This window comes from Lethenteron reissneri, unplaced genomic scaffold (genome assembly GCF_015708825.2).
Source record: "Lethenteron reissneri isolate LAM-NWPU_2019-01 unplaced genomic scaffold, ASM1570882v1 scaffold_1661, whole genome shotgun sequence".
Lineage (NCBI taxonomy): Eukaryota > Metazoa > Chordata > Hyperoartia > Petromyzontiformes > Petromyzontidae > Lethenteron > Lethenteron reissneri.
Genome location: NW_026891401.1, coordinates 20,486 through 44,999, shown reverse-complemented (window position 1 = coordinate 44,999; position 24,514 = coordinate 20,486). Strand labels below are relative to the sequence as shown.

Here is a 24,514-nt window from a genome sequence, read left to right as displayed (position 1 = left end):
CTGCTGTTGTTGCTGTTCCCGTCGCAGCCGCTGCTCCTCCCGCAGCAGGACGTAAAGCTTGGGCGCGAAGAGGCAGCAGAGGACCACGGAGCCACTGAGGCTCACAAACATGCACATTGAGGCGGTCTGCACCTGCGGAGGGCCGACAGACACCCGGCGTCTTCGTGTTTAATCTCACGAGGTAAGGTCCCCCCCGCCCCACACACCGACTGAGCTGCTACGTCGCTCGTTTTGCAGAAGCCCTGACGTGGCCATCGCAAATGATGGGTCAACAGAGTGGGCTTATTATCATCATCGTCATCACGTGGACGTTCATGGTAGGAGCCAAATACTCTTAAACGCGCGACGTTGATTCTAAATGTGGAGGGGAAAAAACCGGAGGAACCAGAGAAAAATCCACGGGGAGAGAGACGCGCAAACTCCAAATATACAGCAGCAGCAGGCGTAAGGTTTGGATCGAACCCACGACCTCCTGTATAGCAGGCGAGGTATGGTGGTGGTGGTGATCATGGTGGTGGTGGTGATCATGGTGGTGGTGGTGATCACAATGGTGATGGTGGTGGTCACGGTGGTGGTGATCACGGTGGTGGTGGTGGTGATCACGATGGTGATGATCACGATGGTGGTGATCACGGTGGTGGTGGTGATCACGGTGGTGATGGTGGTGATCACGGTGGTGGTGATCACGGTGGTGGTGATCACGGTGGTGGTGATCATGGTGGTGGTGATCACGATGGTGGTGATCACGATGGTGGTGATGATCACGGTGGTGGTGATCACGGTGGTGGTGATCACGGTGGTGGTGGTGATCACGGTGGTGGTGGTGATCACGATGGTGGTGATCATGGTGGTGGTGATCACGGTGGTGGTGGTGATCACGGTGGTGGTGATCACGGTGGTGGTGATCATGGTGGTGGTGATCACGGTGGTGGTGATCACGGTGGTGGTGATCACGGTGGTGGTGATCACGGTGGTGGTGATCACGATGGTGGTGATCATGGTGGTGGTGATCACGATGGTGATGGTGGTGATCATGGTGGTGGTGATCACGATGGTGATGGTGGTGATCATGGTGGTGGTGATCACGGTGGTGGTGATCACGGTGGTGGTGATCACGGTGGTGGTGATCACGGTGGTGGTGATCACGGTGGTGGTGATCACGATGGTGGTGGTGATCACGGTGGTGGTGATCATGGTGGTGGTGATCACGGTGGTGGTGATCATGGTGGTGGTGATCACGATGGTGGTGATCACGATGGTGGTGATCACGATGGTGGTGATGATCACGGTGGTGGTGATCACGGTGGTGGTGATCACGGTGGTGGTGGTGATCACGGTGGTGGTGGTGATCACGATGGTGGTGATCATGGTGGTGGTGATCACGGTGGTGGTGGTGATCACGGTGGTGGTGATCACGGTGGTGGTGATCATGGTGGTGGTGATCACGATGGTGGTGGTGATCACGGTGGTGGTGATCACGGTGGTGGTGATCACGGTGGTGGTGATCACGGTGGTGGTGATCACGATGGTGGTGATCACGGTGGTGGTGATCACGATGGTGATGGTGGTGATCATGGTGGTGGTGATCACGATGGTGATGGTGGTGATCACGGTGGTGGTGATCACGGTGGTGGTGATCACGGTGGTGGTGATCACGGTGGTGGTGATCACGATGGTGGTGGTGATCACGGTGGTGGTGATCACGGTGGTGGTGATCACGGTGGTGGTGATCACGGTGGTGGTGATCACGATGGTGGTGATCACGGTGGTGGTGATCACGGTGGTGGTGATCACGGTGGTGGTGGTGATCACGGTGGTGGTGATCACGGTGGTGGTGGTGGTGATCACGGTGGTGGTGGTGGTGATCACGGTGGTGGTGGTGATCACGGTGGTGGTGATCACGGTGGTGGTGATCACGATGGTGGTGGTGATCACGGTGGTGCTGATCACGGTGGTGGTGATGGTGATCACGGTGGTGGTTGGTGATCACGGTGGTGCAAATGAGACTCATCCTCTCGTGTTTCTTGAGCTCTCAAGTGAAACGTAACCGTGCTCTGTGACAAGTGGTGACTACGCTGCTGCTGCACGCTGCTGCTGCTGCACGTGACTGCTGCCTCTGTGCGTCGTGGAGACAGCAGCGAGGGTTGGTGGATCGCGCCACAGATGGGCTGTGAAACTCCATTCTGCCCGTGAGTGTCGAGGGGGAGCTGTACCCTGGCTCGCCGGAAGAAGGCGGCACAGCAAAGTGTGGACTCATCTCCATCGGGTCCATCTTTCTTACCTGTCGAGGCGGTGCTATTTCCTGGCTCGCCAGCGGGAAGGTGACACAACAAAATGCTGCTCCATGTGTACAGGATAGAGCGTTGCCCCCTCACACGCGTGTATTTATTCCGGATGCTCCGGTTTTCTCGCCCACGTATAAACCTTAATTGATTGGACGATACTATTTTTGTATATAGAGGACCGCAGAGCTTGGGCACTTGTTGGTAGTGCCGGATGCTGCTGCTGCCTTCCAGCTCCTCGTCTGAGGTTCTTTCTCCAGACCCCTCCGAGTCGCCCTCCCCTCCCCCTCTGTCCCTCTCTCTCTACGAGAGCGATCGGGCAAGCCGGTGAGCGGGTTACCGACCGAGAGGCGCGCTTACCCTGTAGTCGCTGGCGGTGGCGTAGAAGATGGGCAGGAAGGCGAGCCAGACGACGCACGTGGTGTACATGGTGAGGGCGACGTACTTGGCCTCGCCGAAGTTCTCGGGGCACCTGCGCGCCCTGTAGGCGTACAGCGTGCACAGCACGACGAGCAGCACGTCGTACGCGAGCGACGCCAGCATGCTGGAGTCGCGCACGTTGCAGCGCAGCACCACGCGCTCCCTGCGCTCGGGCGAGGCGTCGCGCACCACGCCGGGCCGCTCCACCACGAGCCACACGCAGGCCGACGCCAGCTGGCCCGCGACGAGCGCCAGGCAGAGGAGCAGCCGCGACGCGGGACTGATGAAGCAGAGGCGGCGCGCCCCCACCCCTCCTCCTCCGCTGTCGACGCCGCGCGCCGCTCGGATCGTCTTGGCGAGCAGCGGCGCGTAGCACGCCGCCAGCGACGTGCCGAGGCCCAGGCGGCGCGCGGTGCACGCGGCAGCCGACGGGCGCGCCACGAACGCGAACGTCGTGCCGTAGCACGCGGCCACGCCGAGCAGCAGCACGCCGCACAGCGCGCGGTCGGACGCCCGCGCCGCCGGCGAGCGGCCGTGCCGCGCCAGCGCCGCGCCCGCCAGCGCCGTGCCGACGACGCCGAGCACGGCGAAGCAGACGGACGCGGCGGCCGGCGCGTCGCCCCACGCCAGGTGCTCGGCGGGGAGGTCCCGGCACCCAGAGAGGTCGGCCGAGGGCCAGCGGCCCGGCCCGCAGTCCCGGCACGTGGCCTCGTCGGCGAGGTACTCGTGGGGCCGGCAAGGCGCGCACGACCAGCAGCAGGCGTCGCCGGGCGGCCGAGCGCTCCGGGCCTCGCCGGGGCCGCATGGCTCGCTGCAGCGCGACGCGGGCGGCGCGCCGCCGTGGCGGGCCCAGGCCACGAGGGTGGCGTTCACGCGCAGGGCCTCCTCGTCCCAGTGGCCCACGCGCACGTAGCGGTGGTGGTGGCGCCGCGGCGGGTCGCGCTGGAACGCGTAGATGTTGTAGCGCACCACGCCCTCGCCGCGCGCGTCCAGGCGCACCTTGCCGGAGCCGGGGGAGCGGTACGGAGCTGCGGCAGGGGGATGGGGGGGAGGGTGTAGGGGAGCGGAGGGACAGCAGTTGGGCGTTGTCACGAGATCGAGAGGCCGCTCGGAAACCTCGTGGAGCGGTGGTCAGAATGGCCCCTGGAAGCAAACATAACACATCTACCACTGAGATCCGCTCTTCATCAAGTGACTCTCTGGTCTCTACAGATCAGGCCCGTCGAAGTAGACATGACAGATCTACGACTGAGGTGCGTTCTTCTTCAAGTGACACTGGTCTACCCAGAACGGCCCTCAGAAGCAGACGTAACAGATCTACCACTGAGATCCGCTCTTCTTCAAGTGACACTCTGGTCTCTACAAAACAGGCCCATGGAAGTAGACATGACAGATCTACGACTGAGATCCACTCTTCTTCAAGTGACACTCTGGTCTCTACAGAACAGGCCCGTGGAAGGAGACATGACAGATCTACCACTGAGATCCGCTCTTCTTCAAGTGGCACTCTGCTCTCTATAGAACGGCACACGGAAGCAGACACTCTGTTCCACACAGAACGCCGCATAACAATGAAACTGATATTTTAATTCCCAGAGCTGAAATTTAGCCAAGAGAAGTGCAGAGCCATGTTCATATACGGTTGGGTTATTTCGTGTACAGTCATTGGTGACAGATTTTGAGAGCCCCATATCGCTCGAGTTGAGAACCCTGCTTAATGAACACTCAGCCTATGCGAGTATTTGGGTTTCTGTGTGATTCTACGGGTCTCTATGTGAGTCTATGGGGCTGCATGTGAGTCTATGGGTCTCCATGTGAGTTTATGGGTTTCTGTGTGATTCTGTGGCTCTCTATGTGAGTCTATGGAGCTGCATCTTAGTCTATGGGTCTCGATGTGAGTCTATGGGTTTCTGTGTGATTTTATGGGTCTGCATGTTAGTCTATGGGTATCTATGTGAGTCTATGGGTCTACGTCAGTCGCTGGTGACTGGGTTGAGAAGCCGGTTTAATCAGAGCGAGCGGCTGAAACCCGGATTTGAACCCAGGGCTCAGCGGTGGGGGGTGCAGTGATCAGTGGCGAGTGGTAGCACAGTGGTTCGTGCACTGTGCTACAAACCCATCTGGTTGGGCATAATTCCCAGCCACGGCTAACATCAGTGGCGAGTTGATATCAGAACTCATTTGGCTGCTGTAAATGTCCACGTGATGAAAAGCCACTTCGTTGAGCTATCATTTGTGATAGCTGGGTCCTTCTGAAATAGAGCTGCATGGCAGCTCATGGGGTCTTACAGCTGATAAAATAAAATAAAAATTGTTGTAGTAGCGGTTCTCACGCTGAGACCATCAACGCAACTAAACTCGAGACGCCGGTTCAACCGCAGTGGGCGGCCAAAACACGGACTGGAACCTCGGACCTCAGCGGTGCCGGATCAGCGATCTGACCTCTGACCCGTGAGCGCTACAGGGCCACTTGTACGCTTGCGTTGGAGTTTCGAGCGAGCGAGCGAGTTATCGAGCGAGGAGGGGAAATAGATGTGCATCCCCGCACCGAGAAGAAAACGAAAGCATGCGTTAGACGTTTAATACTCAGCCGAGTGTGGTGGGGTAGCTCTCCGGTGACTCCGATGGTCTGGGATCGAGGTGCCCCCCCCCTCTACCCTCTCCACCCCCCAGGTAAAGTCCGCCAGCGCCGCTAATTAGCGCTCACCCGCTGCCAGTAAGAAAATAAACTTCAGACGGTGCTGCGGCAGGAGTGATCATTAACGCCGGACTTTACTAATTCTTACGCGGACGTCGAGGGGAAGGGGGGGGGGCTCTGACAGGTGGCCGATGGATTATTCTTTATTTCGGGGGGGGGGGGGGGCGGGTACTCCCTTCCCTCTAAACCTTGCGGCGAGGGGAGAGAATCAACGCGCCTGCCTCATTATCGGGAAGCCGTCTCAAGACCACGGTCGAGCCGCCGCCGCCACCACCATCGCCACCGCCACGCGCCTGGAACAACAACAACAAGACGGCGGCGGTGTGCGTGCACGCGCCGTTTGTTGTTGCTTTGCGCGCTCCCATAGGGGAGGAGGGAGTGAGGGAGTGAGGACTTTAATGAAATGTTGCCAATTACCGAGTCCCGGTGGGCGGCAAGCGGGGAGGATGGCTGGGGGTGTCTGCTGCTGCTGCTACCGCGGGGCGGGCGCCGGGCTAATTTACTCGGAGATTTTCTCTCGTGACCGGCAGGAGAGGTACGGGCGGGGGGGGGGGAGAAGGAACTCCGCGGGGAGATGGGAGAGAGAGTGGGAGAGGACTGCCTGCCACTTCTCGGGAACAAAGATGTCATCGACACGGGGGTGGGGTGGTGGTGTGGTGAGTGCGGAAACGATCGGGCGCATTTTCAAATCTTAGAAATCGGGACGCGACGATGGGAAGTCTTTGGTTCAGCAGCGGATAGAAACTGTGGCTGAACGCCGAGCAACGGATGTCATCACCGCCGTTCGTACGTTTTTGCTGCAGCATTCAATGTAGTGGTGGCTAGGAGATGTTGACTACCTCGCCTGGTATACAGGAGATCCTGGGTTCGATCCCAACCCTGACGATGCCTGTTATATTTGGAGTTTGCGTGTCTCTCTCCCTGTGGTCGTGTAGCATCAACATCACGCGTTCAGTGCATTGCGCTGCTGATATACATTCACACGTGACGATATGCCACTTGCGTTGAGCTATCAATTGTGATAGCCAGGTAAGGGCGTCTAAAATAGACCTACATAGCAGCTCAGTGGGGCCTTACCTGATAAAAAAATGTTTTTAATACGAATCGAGTGAAAAGGTGGAAGAGTGCCCAGCCAGCAGGTTCTGGCCGCAGCGTCGACAGAGCGGCTCCAGCTCAGCGTCAGAGGCGCAAGTGAATGACGTGCGAAGCGCCGAGTGACTTTATTGGCGGTGGCGGCGCCGCCACGACCGGGCAGGGGGAGTCAAGGGGACCATGGGGGGAAGATGAGACAGGGAAGGAGACGGGGGTGGGGGGGAGAACGAATAGGGGGAGTGAGAGGAGGAGGAGGGAGGAGGAGGAGAAAGAGGGAGGAGAAGAGAAGAAGGGGAGGGGGTAGAGTGAGGCATAAGGAGAGAGAGGGGAGCGGAGGAAGGAGGAGGGGGGGGGGATGAAGAGGAGGGAGGAGGGGGGAGGAGGAGGAGGGATGAAGATGAGAGGGGAGGAAGAGGAGGGGGAGGAGGGCGAAAGATGAGGGATGAGGAGAGGAGGGGTGAGGAAGAGGGATGATGAGGGAAGAGGAGACAGGGGAGTTAGAGGGTTGAGGGTGAGACGGGATGAGGAGGAGGGCGGAGGAAGAAGGGGAAACACGGGGAGAAAGAGGGATGACGAGGATGTAGATTTGAATGGATTTTTCGTATTGTCAATTGTCAATCGAGGATGGAGATGTCACACACGCCGGAGATGCCCCGACGCCTCGCGACTTGGCAGCAGTCGAGATGAGACATCGGAGGCGTGAAGTTTTCAGCAACTTAAAGTAAATGTCAAAACAAGAACTGGACGAAGTGAAATCCTGACAGTGATGTTCGCACACATTGGGGCGAATGCCAACCCCCCCCCCACCTCCGCAACCCGAAATAATATTTTTTTTGATATTTACCACGGCGAATATGATGTTTTATTCATTAGCACAGGGCACTGTTTAAAATAAATTAGATGTCATGACCTCTTCTCCACTTTGGAAAGTTCCTAAAGTCACCAACATTCCTCTCGCCCGCTCATTCATTCGCTCGCCCGCTCGCTCGTTGTGTCACTCGTTCGTTCCCTAGTTCACTCATTCGTTCACTCGTTCATTTGTTCACTCGCTCCTTCGTTCGCTCACTCATTCACTTGTTTATTCACTCGCTCCTTCATTCGCTAGCTCACTCGTTCACTCACTCGCTTTTTCACGCTCATTCGCCCGCTTGTTATCTCGTTCATTCGCTCGCTCCTTCCTTCGTTTGTTCACTGGTTCGCTCACTCGTTCATTCGCTCGCTCCTTCCCTCGCTCCTTTGGTCTCTCGTCAGCTCACTCGTGTTTTTGCTCGCTCGCTCGTTCGTTCATTCGCTCGCTCGCTCACTGTCGAAGCTGATGTTGAGCACGAAGTCGTTGAAGAGGCGGCCCCCGTCGATGGCCTTCATGGCGTTGCACAGCCTGGTGGTGTTGGGACACAGCACCCTCTGCATGTTGTGCAGCGCGTGCGCCATCGCGTACACCGCGTTGATCACGAACATCACCTTGGGCTCCTGCTCGTGCTTCGTCTGCTTCAGCAGCGACTTCCGGCCGCACATCTTGGTGGGAGCAGTGGCACCGCCACCACCACTCGCTGTGCCACCACCACCACCGCCGCCGCCACCGCCGCCGGCGGTGCCGGCGGCGGCGGCGGCCGCGGCTTGGGCCCGCGTGTCAGGCAACGTGCAGTGGAACCGCCGCTCCCAGAACTCGCGGAACCACGGGTTCCTGCGGTTGTTGGCCGGCGTGAGGCTCTGGAAGTAGCGGTCGAACTCCTGGACGGGCCACGACGACAGCTCGACGGTGATGGCGCCGTCGGCCGCCCGCTCCCGGCCCCGCACCACCTCGTCCAGGGCGCCCCACCCGTCGCTCGCCACCCACTGGAAGGAGACGTTGAGCCGCTGGGCGGCCGCCAGGAGGCCCCGGGCGTCCTCGGCGCGCACGAAGAGGACGGCCACGCGGGCCGCGCCGGCTCCGCGCGCCAGGCCGCGCACCGCCGCCTCGTAGGACGCGGGGGCCCCGCCAGCGCCGCCGCGGCCCGCCGTGGCGGAGGCGGCCACGCAGATGTTGCGCGCGCGGGCCTCGCGCTCGAAGGCCGCGAGGGCCGCCTCGCCGTAGTCGCCCTCCGACGCCACGGTGGAGACGTAGGTCCAGCCGAAGTGGAGCAGGAGGTCGGCGATGGCGCGCGCCTGGTGCGAGTCGGGCGGCACGGTGCGCGCGAAGAGGTCGTAGCGCGAGCGGTCGCTCAGCGTGGCGCTCGTCGACGCGTAGCTCACCTGCGGGATGCGGAATAGGCGCAGGAGGTTCGCCACCTGTGCACACGTGGGGGGGGAGATTTGGGGAAGGAGGTGGAGGATGATGAGGTGGGGGGGGATTAGAGAAGAGGGGCAGGAGATAGACGTGGAGGAGGAGGAACAGGAGGTGGAGGAGGAGATGGAGGGTGGAGGAGGAGGAGTAATTGGAGAAAGAGGAATAGGAGGAGGGGTGGAGGGAGCGGGGGAGGGAGGGAGACCGCGGGTTCGGATTCTGTAAGTTGCCGAGGCGTTCACGGTCTCGGCGTGGTGTAAACGCCACCACCGCGCGTAGAATGCTGCACACGGCGTCACAAGGTGCACGGGTTAGAGGAGAATCTGCGGATTTCGGGATGGTGAGCGAGACCGAGACACGCACGCGTGTGTGTATGTGGCTGCGTGTCTGGGGGAGCGGTGGTGTAGCGGTTAGCGCTACACTGCGCTACCAACACTGGGCCCCGAATTTGATCCCTAATCACGGCCAACACCGGTGAAGATTATCTGAACCGGTCCTGGGCCTCCCGTAGGTCGACTCAGCCTCAAATGAGTACCTGGTGCGGTGTGTAAATTTTGTCACTGGGGAGACAAAGGCGGCCAGGCGTGGTGTTGGCCACCCACCTCCTCGTGTGCCGTGCTGGCCTTCATAAGCGATCGCTAACAGTGCTTGCCCCAACAGTCTGTTAAGGCTACACGGGGGATCTTTGTCTTTGTCTGGGGGAGCAGTCACGCAGCGGTTAAGTGAACGCACAAAAACACCCGGCTTACTAACACGTGCACTTACGACCCAGTTTACGTGAAATATACATACATACTTTTACACTGCCTCTACAGGTGAACGTTTAAGGCACTGAACCCCTGGACGATTTGGTTTAGCGGAGCGATCCTCCGTGAGATGTGGTGAGTCAACCTCGAGCGGGGAGTTAGGGGCCATCCATTTAGCACGGACACATGGAGGGGGGAGGCGGGGGGTAATTCAAATGCGTACCGCTACTGACGACGTAGCATAGAAAACGGGGGGGGGGGGGAGTGAAGCCTTGATAATAATTTGTCGACATTGGCCTTCAAACAACGAGTTCGATAGTCCGGTGGTGGACTATCTGTTTGCTTCAACACGTTCATATTATTAATCCGTTTCTGCGTGGATTAATTATCGGCCGTTCTATAAGATTCGGGGGGGGGGGTGCGTCAGGCGTACGTACGCAGGTGGGGGTGGGGGGTAAAGAGTTCGCGTGCGTACAGGGAGGGGTCAAGTTTTGTGCACCGACTCAATGGATGTCCCCTTAGTGTGCGTGTGTGTGCACCCTCGCGCACATGTGTGTGTGTTAAAGAAGTGTATTTGTGAAAGTGAGTGTGTGTGTGTGAAAGTGAGTGTGCGTGTGTTGGCTCAGCCTTAAATAAGTAACTGGTGCGGTGTGTAGTAAACATCACCACTGCGGAGACAAAGGCGGCCGGGCGTGGTTCTGGCCACCCACCCCCTCGTGTGCCGTGATGACCTTCATAGGTGCTCGCTAACAGCACTTGCCCCAACAGCCTGTTGAGGCTTTTGTGCGTGCGCATGCGGATGCGCATGTGTGTGCACGTGTGTGCGTGCGTGCACGTGTGTAAATGTACGCGCGTGTGTGCGCGTGTGTGCGCGTGTGCACATGTGTGCACGTGTGTGCATGTGTGTAAGTGTGTGCATGTGTGTAAGTGTGCGAGCATGTGCTAAATGAAGTCGCGCCAGCGTGCCCACTCACACCTGTCCGCCCACCGCGCCCCGCACCTGTATGGAGACGCTGCTGTCAGAGCCCCCGATGACGCCGGCGATGGGCAGCGGCCGCTTCTGCTGCACGGCGTAGGAGCCATCAGGGCACACGAACTCCGTCTCCTCCACGCGCTGTAGGGACGAGCGCACGAACTCCAGCGCCTGCGGGTGACGAGGAGGAGGGGAATAACGAGGCGAGGAGGAAACATCGAGAGGAGGGCGACGTGGAGAGACACTAGGAGACGCAGGCAGACGTGGTGGGGAGACAAGGAGATGAGACAGGGGAGACACTGGAAGGGGACGGGGAGACACGAGGAGACAGGGGAGAGACGAGGTGGAGACAGGGAAGACACAAGGAGGAGACAGGGGAGACACGAGGAGGAGACAGGGGAGACACGAGGAGACAGGGGAGACACGAGGTGGAGACAAGGGAGACACAAGGAGGAGACAGGGGAGACACGAGGAGGAGACAGGGGAGACACAAGGTGGAGACAGGGGAGACACGAGGAGGAGACAGGGGAGACGCGAGGAGGGGACAGGGGAGACACGAGGTGGAGACAGGGGAGACACGAGGTGGAGACAGGGGAGACACGAGGTGGAGACAGTGGAGACGCGAGGAGGGGACAGGGGAGACACGAGGAGGGGACAGGGGAGACACGAGGAGGAGACAGGGGAGACACGAGGAGGAGACAGGGGAGACACGAGGTGGAGACAGGGGAGACACGAGGAGGAGACAGGGGAGACGCGAGGAGGGGACAGGGGAGACACGAGGAGGGGACAGGGGAGACACGAGGTGGAGACAGGGGAGACACGAGGTGGAGACAGGGGAGACACGAGGTGGAGACAGGGGAGACACGAGGTGGAGACAGGGGAGACACGAGGTGGAGACAGGGGAGACACGAGGTGGAGACAGGGGAGACACAAGGAGGAGACAGGGGAGACACGAGGTGGAGACAGGGGAGACGCGAGGAGGGGACAGGGGAGACGCGAGGAGGGGACAGGGGAGACACGAGGTGGAGACAGGGGAGACACGAGGTGGAGACAGGGGAGACACGAGGTGGAGACAGGGGAGACACGAGGTGGAGACAGGGGAGACACGACGTGGAGACAGGGGAGACACAAGGTGGAGACAGGGGAGACACGAGGTGGAGACAGGGGAGAAACAAGGAGGAGACAGGGGAGACACGAGGTGGAGACAGGGGAGACACGAGGTGGAGACAGGGGAGACACGAGGTGGAGACAGGGGAGACACGAGGTGGAGAAAGGGGAGACACTGGAAGAGGACGGGGAGACACGAGGAGACAGGGGAGACACGAAGTGGAGACAGGTGAGACACGAGGTGGAGACAGGGGAGACACGAGGTGGAGACAGGGGAGACACGAGGAGGGGACAGGGGAGACACGAGGTGGAGACAGGGGAGACACAAGGAGGAGACAGGGGAGACACGAGGTGGAGACAGGGGAGACACGAGGTGGAGACAGGGGAGACACGAGGTGGAGACAGGGGAGACACGAGGTGGAGACAGGGGAGACACGAGGTGGAGACAGGGGAGACACGAGGAGGGGACAGGGGAGACACGAGGTGGAGACAGGGGAGACACGAGGTGGAGACAGGGGAGACACGAGGAGGAGACAGGGGAGACACAAGGAGGAGACAGGGGAGACACAAGGAGGAGACAGGGGAGACATGAGGTGGAGACAGGGGAGACACGAAGAGACAGGGGAGACACGAGGAGGGGACAGGGGAGACACAAGGAGGAGACAGGGGAGACACGAGGTGGAGACAGGGAAGACACGAGGAGGGGACAGGGGAGACACGAGGTGGAGACAGGGGAGACACGAGGTGGAGACAGGGGAGACACGAGGTGGAGACAGGGGAGACACGAGGTGGAGACAGTGGAGACGCGAGGAGGGGACAGGGGAGACACGAGGAGGGGACAGGGGAGACACGAGGTGGAGACAGGGGAGACACGAGGAGGGGACAGGGGAGACACGAGGTGGAGACAGGGGAGACACGAGGAGGAGACAGGGGAGACGCGAGGAGGGGACAGGGGAGACACGAGGAGGGGACAGGGGAGACACGAGGTGGAGACAGGGGAGACACGAGGTGGAGACAGGGGAGACACGAGGTGGAGACAGGGGAGACACGAGGTGGAGACAGGGGAGACACGAGGTGGAGACAGGGGAGACACGAGGTGGAGACAGGGGAGACACAAGGAGGAGACAGGGGAGACACGAGGTGGAGACAGGGGAGACGCGAGGAGGGGACAGGGGAGACGCGAGGAGGGGACAGGGGAGACACGAGGTGGAGACAGGGGAGACACGAGGTGGAGACAGGGGAGGACACGAGGTGGAGACAGGGGAGACACGAGGTGGAGACAGGGGAGACACGACGTGGAGACAGGGGAGACACAAGGTGGAGACAGGGGAGACACGAGGTGGAGACAGGGGAGAAACAAGGAGGAGACAGGGGAGACACGAGGTGGAGACAGGGGAGACACGAGGTGGAGACAGGGGAGACACGAGGTGGAGACAGGGGAGACACGAGGTGGAGAAAGGGGAGACACTGGAAGAGGACGGGGAGACACGAGGAGACAGGGGAGACACGAAGTGGAGACAGGTGAGACACGAGGTGGAGACAGGGGAGACACGAGGTGGAGACAGGGGAGACACGAGGAGGGGACAGGGGAGACACGAGGTGGAGACAGGGGAGACACAAGGAGGAGACAGGGGAGACACGAGGTGGAGACAGGGGAGACACGAGGTGGAGACAGGGGAGACACGAGGTGGAGACAGGGGAGACACGAGGTGGAGACAGGGGAGACACGAGGTGGAGACAGGGGAGACACGAGGAGGGGACAGGGGAGACACGAGGTGGAGACAGGGGAGACACGAGGTGGAGACAGGGGAGACACGAGGAGGAGACAGGAGAGACACAAGGAGGAGACAGGGGAGACACAAGGAGGAGACAGGGGAGACATGAGGTGGAGACAGGGGAGACACGAAGAGACAGGGGAGACACGAGGAGGGGACAGGGGAGACACAAGGAGGAGACAGGGGAGACACGAGGTGGAGACAGGGAAGACACGAGGAGGGGACAGGGGAGACACGAGGTGGAGACAGGGGAGACACGAGGTGGAGACAGAGGAGACACGAGGTGGAGACAGGGGAGACACAAGGTGAAGACAGGGGAGACACGAGGTGGAGACAGGGGAGACACGAGGTGGAGACAGGGGAGACACGAGGTGGAGACAGGGTAGACACAAGGAGGAGACAGGGGAGACACGAGGTGGAGACAGGGGAGACACGAGGTGGAGACAGGGGAGACACGAGGTGGAGACAGGGGAGACACGAGGTGGAGACAGGGGAGACACGAGGTGGATACAGGGGAGACACGAGGTGGAGACAGGAGAGACACTGGAAGGGGACGGGGAGACACGAGGAGACACGAGGAGACAGGGGAGACACGAGGTGGAGACAGGTGAGACACGAGGTGGAGACAGGGGAGACACGAGGTGGAACCAGGGGAGACACGAGGAGGGGACAGGGGAGACACGAGGTGGAGACAGGGGAGACACGAGGTGGAGACAGGTGAGACACAAGGAGGAGACAGGGGAGACACGAGGTGGAGACAGGGGAGACACGAGGTGGAGACAGCGGAGACACGAGGTGGAGACAGGGGAGACACGAGGAGGAGACAGGGGAGACACAAGGAGGAGACAGGGGAGACACGAGGTGGAGACAGGGGAGACACGAGGTGGAGACAGGGGAGACACGAGGAGGAGACAGGGGAGACACGAGGAGGAGACAGGGGAGACACAAGGAGGAGACAGGGGAGACACGAGGTGGAGACAGGGGAGACACGAGGTGGAGACAAGGGAGATACGAAGTGGAGACAGGGAAGACACGAGGAGGGGACAGGGGAGACACGAGGTGGAGACAGGGGAGACACGAGGTGGAGACAGGGGAGACACGAGGTGGAGACAGGGGAGACACGAGGTGGAGACAGGGGAGACACGAGGTGGAGACAGGGGAGACACAAGGAGGAGACAGGGGAGACACGAGGTGGAGACAGGGGAGACACGAGGAGGAGACAGGGGAGACACAAGGAGGAGACAGGGGAGACACAAGGAGGAGACAGGGGAGACACAAGGAGGAGACAGGGGAGACATGAGGTGGAGACAGGGGAGACACGAAGAGACAGGGGAGACACGAGGAGGGGACAGGGGAGACACAAGGAGGAGACAGGGGAGACACGAGGTGGAGACAGGGAAGACACGAGGAGGGGACAGGGGAGACACGAGGTGGAGACAGGGGAGACACGAGGTGGAGACAGAGGAGACACGAGGTGGAGACAGGGGAAACACAAGGTGGAGACAGGGGAGACACGAGGTGGAGACAGGGGAGACACGAGGTGGGGACAGGGGAGACACGAGGTGGAGACAGGGGAGACACGAGGAGGGGACAGGGGAGACACGAGGTGGAGACAGGGGAGACACGAGGAGGAGACAGGGGAGACGCGAGGAGGGGACGGGGAGACACGAGGAGGGGACAGGGGAGACACGAGGTGGAGACAGGGGAGACACGAGGTGGAGACAGGGGAGACACGAGGTGGAGACAGGGGAGACACGAGGTGGAGACAGGGGAGACACGAGGTGGAGACAGGGGAGACACAAGTTGGAGACAGGGGAGACACGAGGTGGAGACAGGGGAGACACAAGGAGGAGACAGGGGAGACACGAGGTGGAGACAGGGGAGACACGAGGTGGAGACAGGGGAGACACGAGGAGGAGACAGGGGAGACGCGAGGAGGGGACAGGGGAGACACGAGGAGGGGACAGGGGAGACACGAGGTGGAGACAGGGGAGACACGAGGTGGAGACAGGGGAGACACGAGGTGGAGACAGGGGAGACACGAGGTGGAGACAAGGGAGACACAAGGTGGAGACAGGGGAGACACGAGGTGGAGACAGGGGAGAAACAAGGAGGAGACAGGGGAGACACGAGGTGGAGACAGGGGAGACACGAGGTGGAGACAGGGGAGACAGGGGAGACAGGGGAGACAGAGACAGGGGAGACACGAGGAGGAGACAGGGGAGACGCGAGGAGGGGACAGTGGAGACATGAGGAGGGGACAGGGGAGACACGAGGTGGAGACAGGGGAGACACGAGGTGGAGACAGGGGAGACACGAGGTGGAGACAGGGGAGACACGAGGTGGAGACAGGGGAGACACGAGGTGGAGACAGGGGAGACACAAGGTGGAGACCAGGGGAGACACGAGGTGGAGGACAGGGGAGAACACGAGGTGGAGACAGGGGAGACACGAGGTGGAGACAGGGGAGACACAGGTGGAGACAGGGAGACACGAGGTGGAGACAGGGGAGACACGAGGTGGAGACAGGGGAGGCACGAGGTGGAGACAGGGGAGACACTGGAAGAGGACGGGGAGACACGAGGAGACAGGGGAGACACGAGGTGGAGACAGGTGAGACACGAGGTGGAGACAGGGGAGACACGAGGTGGAGACAGGGGAGACACGAGGTGGAGACAGGGGAGACACGAGGAGGGGACAGGGGAGACACGAGGTGGAGACAGGGGAGACACAAGGAGGAGACAGGGGAGACACGAGGTGGAGACAGGGGAGACACGAGGTGGAGACGGGAGACACGAGGTGGAGACAGGGGAGACACGAGGTGGAGACAGGGGAGACACGAGGTGGAGACAGGGGAGACACAAGGAGGAGACAGGGGAGACACGAGGTGGAGACAGGGGAGACACGAGGTGGAGACAGGGGAGACACGAGGAGGAGACAGGGGAGACACAAGGAGGAGACAGGGGAGACACAAGGAGGAGACAGGGGAGACACAAGGATGAGACAGGGGAGACATGAGGTGGAGACAGGGGAGACACGAAGAGACAGGGGAGACACGAGGAGGGGACAGGGGAGACACAAGGAGGAGACAGGGGAGACACGAGGTGGACACAGGGAAGACACGAGGAGGGGACAGGGGAGACACGAGGTGGAGACAGGGGAGACACGAGGTGGAGACAGAGGAGACACGAGGTGAAGACAGGGGAGACACAAGGTGGAGACAGGGGAGACACGAGGTGGAGACAGGGGAGACACGAGGTGGAGACAGGGGAGACACGAGGTGGAGACAGGGTAGACACAAGGAGGAGACAGGGGAGACACGAGGTGGAGACAGGGGAGACACGAGGTGGAGACAGGGGAGACACGAGGTGGAGACAGGGGAGACACGAGGTGGAGACAGGGGAGACACGAGGTGGAGACAGGGGAGACACGAGGTGGAGACAGGAGAGACACTGGAAGGGGACGGGGAGACACGAGGAGACACGAGGAGACAGGGGAGACACGAGGTGGAGACAGGTGAGACAGGAGGTGGAGACAGGGGAGACACGAGGTGGAACCAGGGGAGACACGAGGAGGGGACAGGGGAGACACGAGGTGGAGACAGGGGAGACACGAGGTGGAGACAGGTGAGACACAAGGAGGAGACAGGGGAGACACGAGGTGGAGACAGGGGAGACACGAGGTGGAGACAGGGGAGACACGAGGTGGAGACAGGGGAGACACGAGGAGGAGACAGGGGAGACACAAGGAGGAGACAGGGGAGACACGAGGTGGAGACAGGGGAGACACGAGGTGGAGACAGGGGAGACACGAGGAGGAGACAGGGGAGACACAAGGAGGAGACAGGGGAGACACGAGGTGGAGACAGGGGAGACACGAGGTGGAGACAGGGGAGATACGAAGTGGAGACAGGGGAGACACGAGGTGGAGACAGGGGAGACACGAGGAGGAGACAGGGGAGACACAAGGAGGAAACAGGGGAGACACGAGGAGGGGACAGGGGAGACACAAGGAGGAGACCGGGGAGACACGAGGTGGAGACAGGGGAGACACGAGGAGTGGACAGGGGAGACACAAGGAGGAGACAGGGGAGACACGAGGTGGAGACAGGGGAGACACGAGGAGAGGACAGGGGAGACACAAGGAGGAGACAGGGGAGACACGAGGTGGAGACAGGGGACACACGAGGTGGAGACAGGGGAGACACGAGGAGGGGACAGGGGAGACACAAGGAGACAGGGGAGACACGAGGTGGAGACAGGGGAGACACAAGGAGGAGACAGGGGAGACACGAGGTAGAGACAGGGGAGACACGAGGAGGGGATAGGGGAGACACAAGGAGGAGACAGGGGAGACACGAGGTGGAGACAGGGGAGACACGAGGTGGAGACAGGGGAGACACGAGGTGGAGACAGGGGAGACACGAGGTGGAGACAGGGAAGACACGAGGAGGGGACAGGGGAGACACGAGGTGGAGACAGGGGAGACACGAGGAGGGGACAGGGGAGACACAAGGAGACAGGGGAGACACGAGGTGGAGACAGGGGAGACACAAGGAGGAGACAGGGGAGACACGAGGTAGAGACAGGGGAGACACGAGGAGGGGATAGGGGAGACACAAGGAGGAGACAGGGGAGACACGAGGTGGAGACAGGGGAGACACGAGGTGGAGACAGGGGAGACACGAGGTGGAGACAGGGGAGACACGAGGTGGAGACAGGGGAGACACGAGGAGGGGACAGGGGAGACACAAGGAGGAGACAGGGGAGACACAAGGAGGAGACAGGGGAGACATGAGGAGGGGACAGGGGAGACACGAGGAGGGGACAGGTGAGACACGAGGTGTAGACAGGGGAGACACGAGGTGGAGACAGGGGAGACACGAGGTGGAGACAGGGGAGACACGAGGTGGAGACAGGGGAGACACGAGGTGGAGACAGGGGAGACACGAGGAAGAGACAGGGGAGACACGAGGTGGAGACAGGGGAGACACGAGGTGGAGACAGGGGAGATACGAGGTCGAGACAGGGGAGACACAAGGAGGAGACAGGGGAGATACGAGGTGGAGACAGGGGAGACACGAGGATGGACAGGGGAGACACGAGGTGGAGACAGGGGAGACACGAGGTGGAGACAGGGGAGACACAAGGAGGAGACAGGGGAGACACAAGGAGGAGACAGGGGAGACACGAGGTGGAGACAGGGGAGACACGAGGAGGAAACAGGGGAGACACGAGGAGGGCGGCACACTGAGACGTGGAGAGGCGCTGTGGCGTGAAGCCGAGTGAAGTTGTCCAGCAACACCGCTGTGGAACGCAACAAACGCCACAACACGGCCATCCGCAGCACGGCATCACGTGGCATGGGATATCCACAGTCAGCCGCATCAGCATCATGTCGAAATCATCATTGAGCTGTGGTGGGAATCGGCATAGTCACCAGTGACCTTCAAAGAGAGCCATAGACTCACACAGAGACCCATAGACTCACATAGAGTTCCATAGACTCACACAGAGACCCATAGACTCACATAGAGACCCACAGACTCACATAAAGACCCACAGACTCACACAGAGACCCATAGACTCACACAGAGACCCATAGACTCACACAGAGACCCATAGACTCACACAGAGACCCATAGACTCACACAGAGACCCGTAGACTCACACAGAGACCCATAGACTCACACAGAGACCCGTAGACTCACACAGAGATCCATAGACTCACACAGAGACCCATAGACTCACATAAAGACCCATAGACTCACACAGAGACCCAAAGACTCACACAGAGACCCGTAGACTCACACAGAGACCCATAGACTCACACAGAGACCCGTAGACTCACACAGAGATCCATAAACTCACACAGAGACCCATAGACTCACACAAAGATCCATAGACTCACACAGAGACCCATAGACTCACACAGAGAACCATAGACTCACACAGAGACCCATAGACTCACATAAAGACCCATAGACTCACACAGAGACCCATAGACTCACACAGAGACCCGTAGACTCACACAGAGATCCATAGTCTCACACAGAGACCCGTAGACTCACACGGAGATCCATAGACTCACGCAGAGACCCATAGACTCACACAGAGACCCATAGACTCACACAGAGACCCGTAGACTCACACAGAGATCCATAGACTCACACAGAGACCCGTAGACTCACACGGAGATCCATAGACTCACGCAGAGACCCATAGACTCACACAGAGACCCATAGACTCACACAGAGACCCATAGACTCACAGGGAGATGAGTGCATCTCTAAAGAGCGCTCAGCCTCCCGTCGTAGCGAGGGTGAAAGGGAATCTCAAAGAGGCGGTGCTGGTCGTGGCTCCGCTGCTGCTGCCTGCATTGATCCAGCGCTGGTGAGGCAGCAGCGAGGGTTGGTGGATCACGCAGTGAGTGTCGTAACACTCCCTCCCAGTCGGTTGGCGTTCAGGAGGAGCCGTACGCTGGCTCGGCAGGAGAAGGTGGAACGGCGCGTTTAGGTAAAATTCCGGACCCTCCCCGCTTGTGGTTTCGGACTAGCACGGGTCTCAAGTTGGGGTAGTGGGGGGGGGGGGTCTCTGGGTGCGGCAGTGTGGGGAGGGGTTTCTGGTAGATGGACATCACCCTCACCACAACAACAACCGCCATTCGCCACGAAGTGGCGGTGACGTCACCACGAAGCTTGTGCCAGGCTCTGCGCACCTTGAGGCCACGTGAAGTGTCGACCTCCCGCTGGCACCCAGGTGCCATGGGTCGACTGGCTGAGATGACTGGCCGATGCACCACCTGTGCCCCCTACTGTGCTAACTTGATGTGCTTTAGCCACCTGGCGTTCTGCTTATTTTTGTGAGAATCTCTCCTTGGCCTCCTTTTCTGCTTGCTGGAGGGCGACTGCCTCCAACTTCCCAGTAGCATTCTTCACGAGCCTCCTTCACAGAGGCCAATCTTAACACAGCTGGTACCGGTCATCGGCAAGTCCACTCATCTCCACATCCTCCTGTACTCCATCTCCTCTCTAGCCTGTACCGCGCCCATTTAGCCCCCTCTATCTAGCTGAACAATAGCTGTTTAGGCATGCGGTGGCTGGGCATGCGGGCGACATGACCCAGCCAACGCAGCCTTCCCTGCCGGAGGATCTTACCGATGGGACATTGTCCAGATCTTTCAAGGATTTGTGAGCTCCTCACACAATCCAGCCTGGTTAAACCCAGGATGGATCGTAGGCAAGCCAGCCTAAATGTTTCTAACCGGCGAAGATGTTCCATTAGGGGGTTCCACATTTTGCAAGCATAGAGAATTGATGGAATCACTGTGGCCGAAAGACCCAAAGCTTCGTGTGGAGCGACAGACCAGGTAACTTCCACACCGCATTACGCAACAGATGAAAAGATAATGCTACTCGACTGATTCGGAGACTTTTGCTGTCAAACTGGAGCCGGTCATGAGCACACTGCCCAGATATGTAAAACTCTCCACTCTCTCCACAACTGTGCCATGACCAATTAGGAGTTGTGTGGGTGGAGTGTCCGATGGTATAAAATACCAGGCAGGTGCTTAGTTTTGGTGGGGCTGATGGTAAGTCCCGACCTCTTAGTGGCACGCTCCAGGTTTAGCAGCAGCACCTCCAACTGCTCCTCTGAGTGAGCAGCAATTACCACATCATTGGCATTCATAACATGGTTGACCAATAGGGAGCCATCCCTTGACCATACCCGGGCATCGATCAGCCTTCCATTGTATCTGTCCCAGATGGAAATTCTTCCAATATAGCCATTCCAGGCCCCACGAACTACGTGGTCGAAATATATGTTAACTAATTGTGGGAGCCAGAGGACATCCCTGTTGCACACCAAGGTGAACAGGGATTGGCTCCGACTCCCTGCCACATAGTTTTGCCCGGACCAGCTCACCATCATGAAGCTCCTTAATGATCGTGAGCAGAGAGTCAGGGACTCCGAAAGCATGCAGAACCCATAGCCCAGGACTACTCATGGTACCATAGGCATTTACCAGGTCAATAAAGCAGAAATGTAGGTCTTGTTGGAATTCTCTACACCTCTGCTGTAGCAGAGAGACAGAAAATATGGCGTCTGTACAGGACCTCCCTTTCCTTAAACCACATTGGGACTCTGCAAGCCTCTCCTCAGCGTGCCTGGCAAGGCGATGTTTAATATTCCTTTCCAGGACCTTTCCCCGCATACTGAGGAGTGAGATGCCCCTGTAGTTGTTACAGTTTGTTGTTACAGACTGTTACAGTCTGTTACAGTCTGTAACAACTACAGGGGGACCACCAGGTCATCCTTTCAATCCTGCAGAACCCATCAAGTGGCCCAGACTGCTGTAATGATGTCATGTAGGGTAGTCTGTGCACACACGCCACCCTCCCTCAGCATTTCAGCTTGGGAGATCATCTCCTCCCGGTGCCTTTCCTGGTCTCAGACTCTGGATTGCCTTCAGTACTTCCTCAACAGATGGCACCTCAGCCAGCCACTCACAGGGGGTGGCTTCTTCCAATATTTGATGCACCACAGCCTTAGCACGGTCATCCCCACTTTGTCCCACGATGTTTGCAGGCTGAGGGATTTCCCCTCCTCCAGGACCTCACAGGAATGCTCAGAAAATCTGGGGGTCGGATATTGGATCACCGTTCTTTCCCCTAATGATGGTAATAGGTGTGGAGCTGCAAGTTATTTTTTTGATGGAATTAAAGAGCGATTTGTGATCGTTGGCCACTGAGGCAGACTCCATCTCCTCAGCAACCCATGACCACCACCCATCCTTGCAGCACCTCATGGCTCTCCGAACCTCCGAGCGAAGGCTGCGGTAAGCCTCTCACCACCACCACTTCACAACCCTCACCCTCCCGCTCACCTGCTCGAGTGTATACCTCACCAAACTCACCGTCACCTCTCTCACCTGCTCGAGCACGTACCTCACCGCACCACTCCGCACCCCTCCGCTCACCTGCTCGAGTGTATACCTCACCAAACTCACCATAACTTCTCTGCTCACCTGCTCGAGCGCGTACCTCACCGCACAACTCCTCATTCCTCCACTCACCTGCTCGAGTGCGTACGTATCCGTGAGGCAAGAGTCGAGGACGCGCGCCCCCAGGCGCACGCCGGGCAGCACGCGGGCGCTGCGGTTGATGTCGTCGATGGCGAACATCATCGCCTCCATCCTCTGGATGCCGCGGCCGAAGCTGATGGGGCCGCAGTCTCCGCCGCCGGTGCCGCCGGAGCCGCCGCCGGGGCCCCTCTCGTGGACGGGGAAGATCCCCCCCAGGATGAGCTCCCCCTCGATCCTCGCCACCTTCTTGCCGGACAAAGCGGACGAGGCGGATTCACCGCCCGCGCCCGGCGTCATCTTTGCGCCGGCCCCGGCGGTGGCCCTGGCGGTACTGGTGGCACCTGCGGTGGCCCTCCCGGCACCGGCGGTGGCCCTCCCGGCACTGCCGGCCCCGGCAGTGGCCCTCCCGGCACCAGCGGCTGCGGCGGTAGCCCTGGCGGCACCGGCGGTACCGGGGGCGGTGGCCCTGGTGGCACCGCCGGTGGCCCTCCCGGCACCGGCGGCCGCGGCGGTGGCCCTGGCGGCACCGGCGGCCGCCCGGGCGGCGCCGGCGGTGGCGCCGGTGGTGGCGGTGGTGGACCCGGTGGTCCGGGCGGCGGCGGCAAACCCGCACGGCGAGCTCAAGGTGAGCAGGGTGAGGGTCATGGTGAGCAGGCTCGTGGTGAGCGCCGAGGTTGTGGTGCCGGTGTTGCTGGTGGTGGTGGTGTGTGCGGATGCGTCGGGGATTCCGCCGATCTGGAGGTGGTAGATCAGCATCGTCATCACCATCGTCGTCGTGGTCGTCGTGGTGGTCGTCATCGTCCCGGCGCCCGGACAGCGTCCGCTGAGGTCCACCTGCGAAGGCAGCGGTCGTCTGATTGACGGAGCGAGCGGGCGAGCGAGCGAGCGATCGATGGCTTTGATTGGTTGGTTGGTGGGCAATTACTTGAAGTGATTGACTGCTCAGTTGATTGGCCGCGATTATCGTGAGTCGATGAGACTGCTGCTCATCATCGAGGTTACTGGGTTAGATCGCGTGAATATAACTAGTAAGGTTTTGACACGTAAACAAACAAATGCCAATTAGTTCAGCACTGCACCGGTTGTGCGTTGGAGAGTAAACAAACCACAACAGTTACTATTCGAGTACCGTGGTGTTACGCCGGTAATTACAACAACGAGCAACATCATCAGGCGACAGCCACAGAGTTGCGGCGAAATCCTCCTCCTGTGTCGATCTTAAATAGAGGGCTGGGTAAAGTGAAATGTCCGACACTTGTAAAGCCAATCAGGTGCAAAGGCCAGACTGCTGCTGCTGCGTTGGCAAGTGGTACACGAGCACCAACAACAAACAACAACGAACAACAACAAACAACAAACAGCAGCAGCAGCAACACGACCCAAAGCTAAGGACGCGACAGTCGGAACGGCCGCATTTTCTCGAGCCTCGGGTGGTGCCCAACGACACAACGGCGGCCGCTCGCGTCCAGTTCTGCCGAGCTGTTGGTCACGATAAGGCCGAGATGAAGCGTACGTACGGTGCTGCTGAGGCTGCTGCACTCGCATGTGTGCGTGTTGTTGTTGGAGGGGAGAGCGGTGGGGGAACGGTTAGCGCTGCGCTGAGTACGAACCCGGTGACCCGAGTTTCGATTCCCGCTCTCGGCCACCAACACCGGTGACGATTGTCTGAAAAGGTTCTGGGTCCTCGCCTAGGTCGACTCAGCCTCAAATGAGTACCTGGTCCGGTGCGCAGTAAACATCACCACTCGGGAGGCAAAGACGGCCGGGCGCGGTGGTGGCCACCCACCCCCGTTTCGTGCGCCATGGAGGCCCTCATAGGCGCTGGTAGTCGCGAACAGCACTTGCCACCACAGCCTGCACGGGCTACAGGGGGTCCTTTGCCTTTGTGTGGTTCGGCAGGTGGCCCCGTTCTCCTGCAGAGTGGCCTCGCCGAGGCCACCAGTTGACTAGCGACGTCGTAAACAAACAAGCCACACCGCAACCACCCTACAGGAGAAGGTAGCTGATGTTTAGAAAATCATTATTTTATACCCGTAACCACCAGAAAAAAGTTACAATAATAATAACGACGCTC

General features: G+C 59.7%; 1 protein-coding gene across 1 annotated transcript; it reads right to left on the bottom strand.

Annotated features, from left to right (window-relative positions):
- LOC133339212 (metabotropic glutamate receptor 2-like) lies at positions 1 to 23,238 on the bottom strand (the record flags this gene model as incomplete). Its single annotated transcript, XM_061547363.1, has 6 exons — positions 22,432 to 23,238; positions 10,502 to 10,645; positions 8,104 to 8,760; positions 7,797 to 8,007; positions 2,643 to 3,730; positions 1 to 132 (listed from the first exon to the last, which is right to left on the bottom strand). Coding segments are annotated over exons 1-6 (3,039 nt in total), but the record flags the coding sequence as incomplete, so codon positions are not given.
- Between the last annotated feature and the right edge of the window lie 1,276 nt (positions 23,239 to 24,514).